Genomic DNA, 14,919 nt, shown 5'->3' with positions numbered 1-14,919 from the left:
TTTTCTACAGCACAGCTGGAGAGTGTTTACAACGATTCTACACATTAGCAGGTGAAACACGTCAGTCTGGAAGTGATTACTGCAGAACAAGGCTTCTCAAAGCTTTCAAAAAAAGCAACCATCTGCCTCATTCCTTCCCATGACATCCTTCACATGTCTAACACCACAGAGCACTGGGACAAGAACCAAGTGGAATTACAGAATGCAGGTGTTTATGCTCTCTACCTTGAAGGAAGTGAGTGGGTACCAACAATTAGTACCAGTGCTGGGAGTAACGTTTGCACCTAATAATTGCCACCTATTCTCACTCCCCCATTTCCTATCCCTCGCAGAAAAAATGAAAAAGGTCCACCTGCTGTCATCTAAAACTGCCACCACAGGGGCACAGTCCTTGAGGACAAGGAGACTGTCACCAGCACTGTTCCCTTCCACTGCAAGACATGACATTCATCAAGATGGTATTAAATAGTCTGTCACACAGTAACTCAGTACCCTGAGCCTGTATCCTTCATTCTGGATGAAGTTTGGCTGAGGTTATCCAGAAAAGGGCAAGAGCAGCACATTTCCTGCCTCAGAACGTAATCACTATTTGAATTTTTATAAACCCTTTGAATATTGTTAATTTAAAGGACAAGAATTTACAATGACAGAGATACATTGTCTAGCATTTGCTCCAAGAATATCTCTGAAAAATGGCATATTAAGATATGGAACTACATTTTTTTTCAACTACAGAGCAGATAAAATGTACTCCTATTAATGTCAAATGGAGAGTTCAATGTCCACACTTTTCTGAGTTCTTAAGTTTTCCTCACCATGTAACATCTGGAAGAGGATGCATGGGCTACACACACTCTCCCACAAATAAAAACAACTGATCTCTGAACAACCAAAACCACCACAAAGCTCCACAAAGTTCCCCAACTGTGTTATCTGAACAGGTAGGCTGTGACACACCAAAAGCACGACTGAAGGCTAAGAGAAGGAGCATGAAGAAAGTTAGGGGCACCCTGTCCCCCTGCTCTTGTCCTGCATCTGGGCTATTCATCTCAGGACATCTGTCAAGAGTCACAGGGAAGTCCTAGAAATGCTCTACCAAAACTGTCCTAATAAGTAGGACACCTTTTGCTCCTAGGTGACCTTTAGCAACAATCAAAGATGACAATCCAGTATTATCCACATCTCCTAAGGAGTGTCAGGAAATGCCTATTACAGTATTACACTCCCTCAGAGGGTGTGTGTAGTGGGGGGAACCAATGTCTATAACATGCTTATGACATCTGCCAGTTGTCATTTACAAGATTAAATACTGACACAAATTTTAATATCTGTGTTTTGTTCTTCACTCTTCCCTTGATATTCAAGCATTGCCCTTGTTTGGGTGGGCAAACCCTACACTAAAGTTCTCCAGATTCCTCCTGCAAGGAATGTTCCCAGCCTGCATTGTGCTCCATTCCAGGCTCAGCAGATCAGTAACCAGTGCTGAGAGAAATCTTCTGAAGGCCAAGGGAAGAATCAACTCTGGTCTCACCCTCAGAAAGGCTCGAGCCCCTGCAGGCAGGGCTCCACGACAACACTCATTTAGTGACAGAAATGCAGGAATTGCAATATCCACCTCTCCTTCCCAGGCTTTGCTCAGCAGAAGCAAGCAGAACATGCAATGAAATCAAAGAGGAGTCCTCCTTCTTGACTGAAACATCCAAGAGCTGCAGTGTTTTAGATCAAACTCCTTCCCCCCTCCACTTGCCTGGACTGGGTTCTGCAGCACTGAAAAGCTGCTCTGCCAGCACAGAGCAGTTGGGTTAAGCAGCCTCAAAAGTGATGGCTCCTTAAAGCAGGAGTCACTCCTGCACCAGGACTGACTCATCTGGTTCACTCCAAGGCACTGTCTCAGAGCATGCTGCTCTCCTCACAACACAAGGGCTGCTCTGGGGTAGCAGCTTGAAGAGGAAGGCTTGGCTGGCTGCTTTTGAGCTTTACAGCAAAATGCAATATGCTCCAAGAACTTCCTTTTCTAGTAAGTCCCAGGAAAAAGGATTCGTTTCTTCTCTCAAAATGTAACACTTGCCTGCACTGTAGCTAGGCCTGACAGGAGTTTCACTACACAACAGCAAAATTTAACAGCCTACATGAAAAGTTTCAAACAAGTCTTTATTAGAACATGTAATACTGCAGCAACAGTTTTGACATGTTTAGGCATCTGAACAAAATTAAGGATCAGATACTCATTTATCTGTCATATTTCAGGAACCAACTCAGAAGGATGAGACTAATCTTGAACTACCAACATACCTCTCTTACTCTAGATTTCAACCTCAATTTAGTACAATTTCTTTGTTTTTCCCAAACACCCTTCCTCATCTTTAGTCTTGCAAACCTATGGAACATAAAATGCTGAAGAGGAGAAAATTGAGAAAAAAAAACTGCCAAACACCTGCTTCATCTGAACTGAGACTATGAACTATGTAATTGTGAGCAGCCATCATTTACCAGATAAACACAAGGCAAAAGATAATCATAAAGTTTGTTTCATTTCTTTAAAAAATGCAAGAAACAGAGACATTCTGAAGAGGCAAACAAACTGAAACATGAAGTTACACAGTGGTGATTCTGTGAACAAAGACAACTTTCTTCTTACAGACCTTTGCACACTTTCCCAACACTATCTCATACTAATGGGCAACTACAAACTGTTATACTCCTCAAAAATCAACTTATGGTTCACTTTGCAATTTATGATGCTCAACTTACAAAAGGCTCCTTCAGTCACTCTATTATTACAGATAAAAAAGAACTCTTATTAATACAGACAAAGGCAAGAACACTGCTTGTCTGAGTGGGACAATGAAAAATGAATGCAGTCTCATTTTTCATGCATTGATTGGTGCTTATATATGGATGTACACAGACCAGTCTTCAAGGCTCTCTCTAAAATCTCTATCAGCAGGTTAAGTAACAAGAGGGGATAAGTTGGGAGCACCTACATCTGTGATCATTTATACCAAACTTAACTCTGTCTCTTCCTCACTCATCTGCCTTGCTACTTATTTCCCACAAGACTCAAATTGCTTGATAAAAGCATATGCTTTATTCAGCATGGATTAATGGATGTTGTCCTCCAAAAGGGCTGAATACAGAGGAAGAACAAAGAAAAAACACAAAATAAACTTATTTTCAACCTGAACTTTCTAAGGTGCTACTATTTACACTCAAGACTTTATTCTACAGTTGCATGTTTTGACCAAAGAACACACCAGAAAAATATTAATTAAAATACAGAAATCCAAGTTTATAAATAACATCATTTTTCCCCCAGCATGTGCAGACAAATCTAAATGCCTTTCAAAACTCAAAAGGCATTTGCTATGAATGAGTAAATCTCTCCTGGAATGATGCAAGTTTCTGCCCACCTGACATTACATTATGAAACTTCTTTAAAAAGTTGTGTTTAAAAAAACCAATTAATTGGTTTTGTTCAAGCTTCTAGAAGAACTGAACTGCTAAGAAGCTAAATCTAGGAAGTTCCAGCTCAAAAGATAGTTGTCACTGATACAGAATGGAAGTGCTTAAACAGCCAAAAGTGACATTATTAACCAAGGCTCTTTTCAAAAACATTCAGTGACATTTCTACAGTACCTGAAAACAGAGGAGGATTATAAAACACCTGCAATGAAAGTATTGATTTCCCAAGAGCACTTCAAACTAACAAGGGTAAAGAAGAGCTGTCTATACTGCTGTATGTACACTCTCCATGTACACTGTATTCTGCTATACACTGTCTACACTCTTCTGTGCAAACTCAGAGCTGAAGTCCAGATCTAAGCCACACTTCACTAAAGTCTGATCTTTCCCTTTTAGCTTTGGAAATTAACAGAAGCATTTTCAGACCTGAAGTAAGTTGTGGACTAGTTTTGGTAGATGTACTGTCACTTATGGTGCAGATAACACATGGGGGAAAAAAAGAGTGCATCGTGTCAGGATTGCTTAACTCAAGAAAAATCCATTCTGAATGAAACAGAGGAAGAAATACAGGGATTTGACACCAAAGATCTACTTCCTGTGTCTTACCCAACAGAATATTTTTTATTGTCAGTATTTTGAAAACTAATGAGAAGTTTAGAGTCCTCCTGACTCACTTCAGAAGTAGTAATCCTAAAACAACTTTCCTCAAACTAAAACTATGGAAAAAAAATGTAAAAGGCTTGTGTAACATGTTCCTGAAAGAAATACAATAGCTTTGTTTCTATGTTAAACAAAGTTGGTGTTAAAAGAAAATATTTGAACCTAATTAGAACAGCAGAATATTGAACAAAGAAAACCTGGATTTCTGGCAGTGAATCATCCCTCTCACTTGCCAGCAGGATCCTGGAGGTCTGTAAGTGTGGGGAGGGACAGGTACAGCTCAGCTGTGTGTCTGTGGCTGTCTAACAGGCTCTTGGCAAAGGTGAAATGACAAGACTGCAAACAGTGGCACAAAATGTATCAATTATTGGGAATGCCTTTTCCCATATACAAACAGGGCCAAATCCTAAAAATTTCATTCAAGCCATTTAGCATCCTAGTGCAATAAAAGCTTGTAAGAGCCAAGGACAAGCTCTTCAAAACCTGAGGACTGTGAGCAAACTACACAAATTACACTCACCTGCAATTTCCTCAAAGCTGTTTACGCGGGATAAGGGGCCATGTGCAGGCTCTTACGCTGCAGGAGAAGGAAGGTGGCTCCTTCCTCTCCCACTGGAGCTACTTCCAATTTACCACAGACTTGAAAGCAGAAAGGGAAGGTTTGCTTACATATAACCTAAGATGTACTAGCAAAGACTGAAGATAGCTGGAAATCTCAATTTTTAGTGGGACTTAGGTCCCTGACTCTCTTCATTTCCTTTTACAACAGTGGGAGCTCAGAACTGCAGGTGAGGAGCAGCAGGTTGTCCTGAGAGTGCAACGCCTGACAGCAGGTCACTGTCAGCAGAAGCAGCAGCACTATACCCCAGACTGCTCAGATCATTCCTAACTCTAAATTAACAGAAATATTGTTTTTAACCTAGTCAGACTAAAACTTTGATTCAATATGTGATCATATGTCCATTTAATTTTAAGACCATCACCTAACAAACATTAAAAAGAAGAAATTAAAAAATCTTGTTAAGGGATTAAATTAATAGTTTTTTTTGGCAAATCTTTTGTATTGGTGACTTCTATAATATTAACATTATAATAACCTTAAAAAATGACAGATGCTGCATGCCTCAATCCCAGTTAAGAAGTGCCAAAGGAAAGAGCAATGCTGTTCTGCCCATCCATACCTCCTGTGCAAGGCACTGAGTCTCCTCAGGGCTATCATCTCTCCAAGTGAAAAAATCTATTAGTTCATTAACTTTCCAGCTTTGATGACCTGAATTCAGAGAGCTTTCCTGAACCACAAATAGCCCATTCCTCACCTACTCAACACTGAAGGCAAATCCCACAGGAATTGTTTCTGGCTTTTTTCAATTAACCTACAAGTAGCTCAGTATTTTACAATTGTCCAAAAATCAACACTGTGTAAAGAGGAAATCTGTTAAATACACAGCAGCTTATACAGATTGCAGACACATTTCCTGTAGTCATTCCAAAACAAGGAACACAATGAATGATGAGGGGGATGAAGGAAGAAAGGGAGATGGTGGGGCTGAAAGGCTTTGAGGGTTTGATGAAAACTCCTCCTCCATAATAACAGCAGCAGAACAATTTGGGAACTTGCATAGGAACAGAAAGATAAAATTTTATGGTAAACAGAGGCCAACACAGGATGATTCTTTTTTCCTCCTCAGCTTCAGGTAGGAGAAGGATGACACAATTAATAAATCTCTTACAAATTTACAGATAATCAATGCCACTGTGTCCTGACAATAACCTCTCTCTGGGGCATTTTTGTACCACATGGTGCAAACTCCATGATCAGATGCACAGATCAGCAGTGCCTGCAACACTTAAGACTAACACTGAAATTTCTGCAAAAGAAAAAAATTCACACTATACAGAAAATTAAATCCATGTATATAATATATAAAAAACAGGTCCACTCAGATGCTATCAACACTTTAAAAACAAAACTAGTGTGGAAGTAAAATGTTCATTTCAAGAAAGATTTTTCACTTACAAAATGTAAGAAAAAGACACGCACAGCCTATGCTCAGACCACATGCAATCTAAGACATTCGTGTTATGAATTTATTATATAAGCTTGTCCAATTTTGTATCATTCACATGTATAATTTCAGTTATTGCCTTAATTTATGTTTATTCTCATTAGCGTTAAACAAAAATTGTCTTTTCCACAAATGCACCTCATTCATAACCATACACCAATAAAGCAAGTTATCTGCTCACATTTTGCATAGTATTATACCTTATTTAAACTACAAGCAAGACATTTTCAGCCCTCAAACACTGATTTTATACACAGCTAATTAAAGAACTGAGGCCACTCCGCTGCAAACACCATCCACACATAAGTGTTTATTACAGTTTTGTCCTCCTTGCAGCACTCATGCATTAAGTGCACTTTTTACCTTTCTAAAATGTAGAAGTCAATATGGAAGATCTTTTGTTAAGCCATCTAACAGTATTTACTTATGCTGAGATGCCAGTACTTGCACTTTCAGAAAAGAAACATCAGTCATTTAAAAATTCTACTGGCTTTAACTGACCTTGGAAAAATAAAATAATCATGTGATTAAAAGTGTGCCTGGCTGTGCTGCAGTTTCTACAATGCTACTTTCCTGCTCTGTGTTTCCACAAAACCTGACTCAGAATGAAAAGCATGACCTTACTTCTCAAGAGCTGCTTTTCCACTTGTACAGCTACTAGAAATCAAAGATAAGATCCAGTGAGCATATGTACAAGGTCAAGAACCTATTACAGACTGTAACACAATCACTCTGTTTTATGAATGGACTCACTCAAACTATCTTAAGAAAAATCTGTCCCAGTCCATCACAAAATGTTTTCACCACATACAGAGACACTGACACTGCACATCAGTCGTGGTGATGGAAATTTAAAAGCATCTGCACTTGGACTACCTGCCCTACAGATCAAAGCCCAAGACCTCAGAATACTTGCTTGAAGTTCTGAAAAATGGGGTCACTTATGCTGTGTGTACCTGTCCAGAACAGATTAAAAGGAAATTTTGAGAAATTTTACTATCTTCTACAGAAAAAAGCCTAATTTTATGTTACATACTGCTATTACAATCATTCATGGAGAATATCAAAAACTCTTCATCAGTTTTATAGTACTCTCATAGAGTTCCTTTACCTAACACTACCAGGGAAAAATAGTAATTCCTGTTTAATAATGCATTACTACACAACTTGAGTGAAGAACCCAAATGAAGCCACTTGAAAAAGCTCAGATTGAATTAGCCAGTATAAAAATCCTAACAGATCAGATTGAATTAGCCAGTACAAAAATCCTAACAGATCACTTCAGCTTTAGCCTTGCAGCCCTGTGCAAAATCAAGCAATTTCAAATACAGCAAGATTCATAAATGGCACTGCTCCTTCCTGAGCCACGCAAAGGCACTGGCTCAAAACTCTCTAACAACACAAATGATGATTGCTCAGAACTTAAGATCCAGTTAACAAGGAAAATCAAGAAAATTTGTAACTGAAACCTGAACATCTACAGAACTGAGGATTGCTAACGAGATGCTAACAAAAACTAAATGATAATATGCACCATGTGTTACAAATAAAACAACCAAATAAAAACCCACCTACAACTAACTACTCAGACTACCCTGCAATTAGTGCTCTCACCTTCTAAAAATTCTAAATGTATTATCAGGACATTCAGTTTGCTCACAGCATTTCATTAAAAAAAAATAAATTGTGAAAACTGGAAGGATTTCATAAGCTTAACTGTCCAGTAAGCAAGTATTTCCATGTTTTTCTTAATTTGCACAAAGCCCCTACCTTTGAATGTTTTAGTGTTTTGGTCTGTTTTATTCCTAGTTTTTAAGCCTACCAAATTTCAGGTTCTGAATGTGAACTCATGACTGTGAATGCTACATGGGTTTAGCCAAGATGCTCTCATAAATATGTCTGAGAACACAGAGCAGTCAAGATTCACAAGGCAAACATGTAAAACACGGAGTTACCAGGTGATCTCACAGCACTTGGTATGTTCACATTATTTCATTCAGAGCAGAAAAAGGCTGCAGTAAAGCACCCCCCATTGCACTCTTTTCCCACATTCCCTGCCTCTCCCTGCTCTCCCCAACACCTCACACAGGCTCGGAGGGTTACAAGCCACAGCAGATCCTCACGTACTGCTTACATAACCTGAACGCTTCAAAATTTAACCACACTTCAGTGTTTTTTCTAGGGGCTATCTGCTCTAAGATGCTCAAGATGGACCAAATTTACACCAACTTCTGGAACTGATAGATCTTCATGCTGTAGGCTGAAGCATAAATTTAACAAAGCTCATCTCAACTTGCATCATCAATTCCCCAAGACTCAAAACAAACCACAGAAGCAGTTGGTGCTCCCTGAAAAAAAAAAAAGCCTTCTGCCTACACAAAGCCTAGAACAAGTGGCTGTTAGATGGAGGAGAAAGGAGTGCTGAAAATGAAAATATGAGTCTTAATACTTTCTCATGGAAGAGCTGGAGTTATTTACTTTTAAGTTTATGTAACTTTCTTCGAGGAAGAAGTAACATCAATCAATAAATAGTTGCAGGATGCCAAAGGTTGTCTGTCCTTCTGCACAAGATTGATCAAAATGAGAATTTCCTTGGGCACAAGTACTTCAAATAAAACTAGTCAGAAGCTTCCACATTTTTTAAAGACTTGTTCTATTCCAAGTGCACGTGTAGAATCTCTCTCTAAATGCTGTGCAGAATTCATAATGTAACTGTGTAACACTGATCCACCAAAACAGTTCTGAGAACAGGCAAAACACTACTTTGTAGCACTGCTCTAGAGAAGAAAGATATCTCTGCAGGAAAGGAAAATTATTGGAAGCATTCAAAAAAACCCCTCCAACTGTAATGATCAAACCAAATAACCTACACTGGGTCATGCTGGCTTTCAGAAAGATCTGTCCAACCAATTTATGGTGACACCTGCAATGAGAGAAGAATGAGCTCTTCCAAAAAAGTTAATTCAACACAGCTTAATGCTGCTTGTTTAAAATTTGAAAATTGATTCCCCAAATGCTTTCTGAATTCACACATTCTAATTATTTCTGTAAGAAATGTCAAATTTTTTTTTTTACTATGTACAACTTTTCAGTCAAAATACATTTAAGGCTACAGTTTTTCACTAGCTAACCAGTCACAGCAAGACAGCTCAAATACACTTGCAGGAAACATAATTTACACATTCTAGATCTCCCTTACAGAAATCACATCTCTCCCAAAGTTTTAAGTGCAAACATACCATTTTTGGCAGCATTTTTGACAGATCAACTAAATCATCTTAAAATCAGATTTGCTGCAAACTTGAGAGCTTTGAAAGTATTCCTGCAGCCAGCAGTAATGGGCTCACTGAGAGTTAAGGAGTGAGAGCCAATTTGAGACCCTGAGAGCACCTTTAAACCTGGAAGAAAACAACCCCCAACACTTCAAAACAGGTGCAATTCATGTTCTGCAGATGCATCAAGCCTGCATTGTCATATAATGCACATGAAATCAGCAAACCACTGCACTCTTCCAAATAATTTAAAAAAAACCCAACTTACTAACTGCAGTCAACATATTTCATGGACAATTACATGACATTTCTCATATATTGTTATTTTTAGCATCCATATTCATATCTCTTGCAGTGTGTATGAATTTGAAACACCAAAGCTTGAAGACTGCTTTAGAAAAAGGAAGCTTCTGTCTTTTGCAAGCCCTCTTGCACTGTTCCATCTCTGGCATTAACATCACCCTGAATGCTCTCTGGATAGACCTTAGGTAAATGTGGAACAGCTACATTTTATGGAGGTGTTAAAAGCACCAGAAGTGGATCCTGAAAGTAGCACACTGGAAATCTTCTGTGGTGGTACATAAGGATAACTGCACAAGCTTAACCTCATGATCTGCTTTCCTGAATATACAACAAACTGTCTCAGAAATTTATTTCTGTTTTTCTTTCTAGGTTTGGAATATGCTCAAGTCTGAAGTCTCAGAGAATGCATCCTCATCTGGACTACCTCTGACAAAAATATTATCACCATCTTTAAGTCAGGATGAACAAGAGAGTGCAAAGTTCTTTGTAGTAAGATAGTTTATAAATTAGGCAAAGAACAACTGGTTAAACACACAGAGAAACTTTCTTCTCACTTATTTTTGATTACTCTACAACCCATTTGTGTACAGGCAAAACAGTGTACCCCATGCCACTGCCCTGAGGTAAGAAAAAGCACATCACAGCATGCACCAGCAGCTAGCAAATCTTAATGGATCCTTGGGATGACAGATAATCTGGCACCAATTACAAGAATAATAAAAAAGAAATCTAGAATGAAACTAACTCGTAAGTATTAAGATCTCCAGGTGGAAGACTGGTGCTTTTCCAATCTTTTGGCCCACTTCTATCAAATTTTTCATAGGGCAGAAAAGGTAAACTTTGGTAATGTTTGGCAAATGACTATTACTCAATTCCTTTAGCTATTATAAAACATAATAACAGAAGTATGAAGAACATTATAAAAATGTAAAATATTAAAAAACCCAGAACCTGCATGAAGGAAGTTATGCTAATATTGCTCCAGGAACATCACCATTCCAATCTGGCTGTTTCTAACCTCATGCAATAGTAAATAGCTGCCTCCATGCAAGGAGCAAACCAATCTAAAACAGAAAGACCTCCTGAGGAAAGATGATCAATAAGAAGACAAACTGAAGCAGCCTACAAAACCACCTCTGGAAGCACTCTTAATTGAGAGCCAAAGAGCAGAACCACCACATCAGGGACAAAGGAGCCAGGGTCCATAGCTGCTGCATGAGTACCACATTTTCTAAACACAGACTCCATTCCCCACGAAAATGCAGCCCATTGACACAAACAATCCCACTGCAGTCTGCAGCACCAAGTCATTTCCTGGACCAAGCTGCACAACCACTTAGACATACACAAAATGTGTGCTAAGATTTTTGCATCAACTGCAGCTGCTGAGTTCTGCAATTAACAAAGGGACACCCCTCCAAATCTCTCAACAAAGTACATGCTTCTCTTCTATAAAAACTTTATCAATAACAGGATTGTCAACAAAATGTCTTAGGTGAAAACCAATATCTGAGGGGACACCTGGAAAGTTGCTATCAACAGATGTCCCCATACAGTTGCAAGCCTTGATGACTTGTGACTTACTGAGTTATTTTAGGAAGAAGACACTTTGTTTTTCACATTTTAACCTAGATATTCTATAGCAACTGAAAAGAAAGACTATGCTAGTAAAAACAGTTATAAAAAACTTGACAATGTTTAACTGTAGGTAACAACAGGGCTCCATTAGAGTATTTCTCACCACTACAAAACAAATTTCACAAACAGAAGAGGTGAAATATACAAACTTCAGCTTATCACATTTCCAAGTCTGCCTTTGTTGTCTGACCCATAGCTACATATTCACAGTAGGAATATATGGATCTGTTTATCAAATTAAAATACTGCTATCTCAGATGCAGCTTGCTACAAGACACAAACATTGCTTTTCTCGTGGTTTATTTTTGTACAGGTTTTCCTACTGCTTGTTAGTAAAACTGTGGCCACATGGCAGGAAGTCTTCTCCTTTATTTCTATAATTCAAATTGACATTGTTGGAAAAGGCTTTTTATAGAAATAAATGAAATATGGAGATGAAAAACCTATCATCAGCTCAAATTCCTCATCTCATAGTCCACTTTTTTTTTTTCCTTCTACCACTAAATGCAACTATCAGTGATTAAAAGTAGAGGAAAGAGCAAAACAGTGTAACTCAGATTGCTGTAAAGCTGGCTGCTAACACTATAAGGACTCTTCTAATTTCATCAGCAAGAGTTTGGATGAAGCAAATATATTGATATATGCCTTGCCAGTGAAATGAGATAAACAGGTATGTCCAGTTTCTCTGTAAAGGCACAGCACATTAGTTCTACACCACTGCCTACTGGGATCAGACAGAGCATTGAAAAGTTCACACTAAACCTGAGAAGCCAACGCTAAGCCTTAAAAGCCAGAGACTCAACTAAGTATCTTCTTTTTAACACACCCCCCGCTGCACACACACACACACACACACACACACACACACAGACGCTTCCTGGTCATCCTCGGGCAGCCGAACCTTTCCTATTCCTCTCGTTCCCCAACGCCATTACTCGTGCTGTAGTTGCTATTCTGTTGTAAGCTTTAATTGAGCCGACTGTCAAAACACAGCAGCGTTATGGCACTGCAAATTAATAATCTGGCTCCTTCCCCTGTGCAACTCAAAGCTAAGGAACGCTCACGACTCCAGCGAACCTGCAGAAGTTACCTATGCCTACATGTTTATAGTAGCACCTTCTCCACAGCTGGCATTGTGCCACCTAAATTTTATAATCGTACGACTTAGAGCCTCTGCTACGGAGCGGAGAGATAAATTCAGCAAGAGGAAGCTCCGCAGAAGACATAAATAAATATTCCCCCCCTCACCTTCCGGGGCTAACTAATTTTGTTGATGAAGGCGCATAACCTTCGGCTCCCTCTTTGAGGCCTTTTCCTTGAAAACAAAGAAATCGGTGCCCACTGCCCCCCTCCCCAGTGCCGTCCGTGGATTTCCATAATTGATTTGTTCGATGAGGGAGGCGATAATCGCAGGGAGCAGTTCCTGCGCCTCCCACTCCCCGTGCGGCACCGCTTCCCCGAGGAGCGCCTTCCCTTCCGCCCGCTCCTCCCGGGGCCGCGCCGGGCCGGGGGCGCCCAGGCCGGCTGACAGCTCCGGCTGCCCCCGCTGCCCGCGGCCCCGCCGCACAGCGCGGCCCACGGGGCCTGCGGAGGCCGCTCGGCCCGGCCCGGCCCGGTACTCACGGGGAAGGCGCGGATCCGCATCTTGGTGTCCTTCCGGCTGCCCGTCCCCTTGCTCAGGTTCGACATCTTCGGGGCCGGCGGCGCCTCCGGCGCGGGGCGGCAGAGCCGGGGGACGCGCGGCGGGGCGGTGCACCCGGGAACGGGGCCGGGGGAGGCCGCTGGCGACCTTCGCTGCGAGCGCGGCCCCCGGGGGGGCGCGGAGGGCGCGGGGGCCGGGCCGACCGGGCCGGGCCGGGCGGGAGAGGCGGCGGCGCGGGCCCCTCGCTCCGCTGGCGGCGCTTCCTTCAGCCTCCGCCGCGATGGCGGACAAACATCGCTCACTGCGCAGGGCCGGGCGCCCCCCCTTCCCTTCCTTCCCTTCTCTTCCTTCCCTTGCTCTCGTTCCCTTCCTTCCCTCCCCTCCCACCGCCCGGCACACTCGGATCCGGCCGCGGCGGGGCGGGGGCGGCGGGAGGGCCGGGGGCGGGGGCGGAGGGGGGCCTCGCCGCTCTCGCGAGCTTTCCGCCGCTCTCGCGAGACGTCCTGTCTCCGGCGGGCGGACACGGCCGCGGCGGGCGGAGAGCGGAGGGCGGGGAAGGCGCGCGGGCGGGGAGGGCGCCGCTGATTGGCGGAAAGCGGCGCCGCGCGAGGGGGGCGGGGCCAAGGCAGGGGGCGGGGCCAAGGCAGGGGGCGGGGCCAAGGCGGGCGGGCGGGCGGCGCGTCCTCTGAGGGGCGGCGGGGCCGCGGCTGCCCGGGAGGGTTTGCAGCCCCTCCGGTGCCACGGGAATCACGGCGTCGTCGGGGGCGGAAGAGAGCTGTAAAATCATAAAATCCAACCGGCCACTTAGCGCTGCCCCGTAACCCCTAAGCAACTGAACACACACCCAGCGCCAGACCCAGACGCCTCTTAAACACCTCCAGGAATGGCGACTCCACCGCCTGCTCCTCATCCCACTCGTCGGGCTTGTGGCAGTTGTTTTATTAGGTCTAAAGCGCAGGTTTTGGTGCCACTACAGAGTTGTGCCAGTGGGCTTCGCAGCTGCTGCAGCCCCGCGGGCAAACGGGGCACGGCCCGGCCGGGCAGCACCTGCCCCTGCCTGGTACCGGGTGTCAGCCTGGCACCTGCCTGGTACCTGCTGTCAGCCTGGGCACCTGCCTGGTACCGGGTGTCAGCCTGGTACCGGGTGTCAGCCTGGGCACCTGCCTGGTACCGGGTGTCAGCCTGGTACCTGCTGTCAGCCTGGGCACCTGCCTGGTACCGGGTGTCAGCCTGGTACCGGGTGTCAGCCTGGGCACCTGCCTGGTACCGGGTGTCAGCCTGGTACCGGGTGTCAGCCTGGCGCCGCGGCTCTTCTCGTGTTCCTAGCCCTTGGAAATCTCCCGGCTGCCAGTGCTGCCCCTGTGAATCATGCCGGTGGCAGGCGGGTCCTGCCACAGAGAGCCGTGATGTAAGGCAGGTGTATTCAGAGATACTCTGTGGCTGCACAGTGCCAGATGTATCTGGCAATGCCCCCTGTCTGCACAGTGCCAGGTGTATCCAGTGATGCCCCCTGTCTGCACAGTGCCAGGTGTATTCAGTGATTCTCTGTGGCTGTACAATGCCAGGTGTATTCACCAATGCTCTGTGTTTGCCTTGCAATGCATGCTTGGGAAATGAGGGTGCCACCTGAGGCAACACTTATATGTGCCCAGAGTTAAATATAGGTCGTTCAGCAAAGGGCAGTTGCTGTAGAATGGTTAGAAAATGTCAGATTCTGTCAGTTAACAGAGGGGCACTTCTGGAAGTTAGGCTGGTCAGCCAGAAAGAATCTAGGTCCCAGATGCCAGGGGGTTGACTGGAAAGTTAGTGGGTTTTGAAGTGAAATGTGCATCAAAACATGTCTTGCTCAAGATTCCCCAAAGGAAGGAGGTGCCAT

General features: G+C 43.2%; 1 protein-coding gene across 2 annotated transcripts in view; it reads right to left on the bottom strand.

Annotated features, from left to right (window-relative positions):
• Positions 1-13,467, bottom strand: part of CUL3 (cullin 3) — a 54,946-nt gene extending 41,479 nt beyond the window's left edge. Inside the window, exon 1 of one of the 2 annotated variants that reach the window (XM_059479225.1) lies at positions 13,025-13,467. In XM_059479225.1, the coding sequence (XP_059335208.1) occupies positions 13,025-13,090 (66 nt within the window). In that variant the 5' untranslated portion in view covers positions 13,091-13,467. Of the gene's footprint in view, positions 1-12,649; positions 12,790-13,024 lie in introns of those variants that run through there. The other variant, XM_059479226.1, reaches the window with a different exon arrangement.
• Positions 13,468-14,919: the final 1,452 nt, after the last annotated feature.

Source organism: Ammospiza nelsoni, chromosome 10 (genome assembly GCF_027579445.1).
Source record: "Ammospiza nelsoni isolate bAmmNel1 chromosome 10, bAmmNel1.pri, whole genome shotgun sequence".
Taxonomy (NCBI): Eukaryota; Metazoa; Chordata; class Aves; order Passeriformes; family Passerellidae; genus Ammospiza; species Ammospiza nelsoni.
The sequence above is the reverse complement of the archived record's forward strand: the minus strand, read 5'-3'. Positions and strand labels throughout refer to the sequence as shown.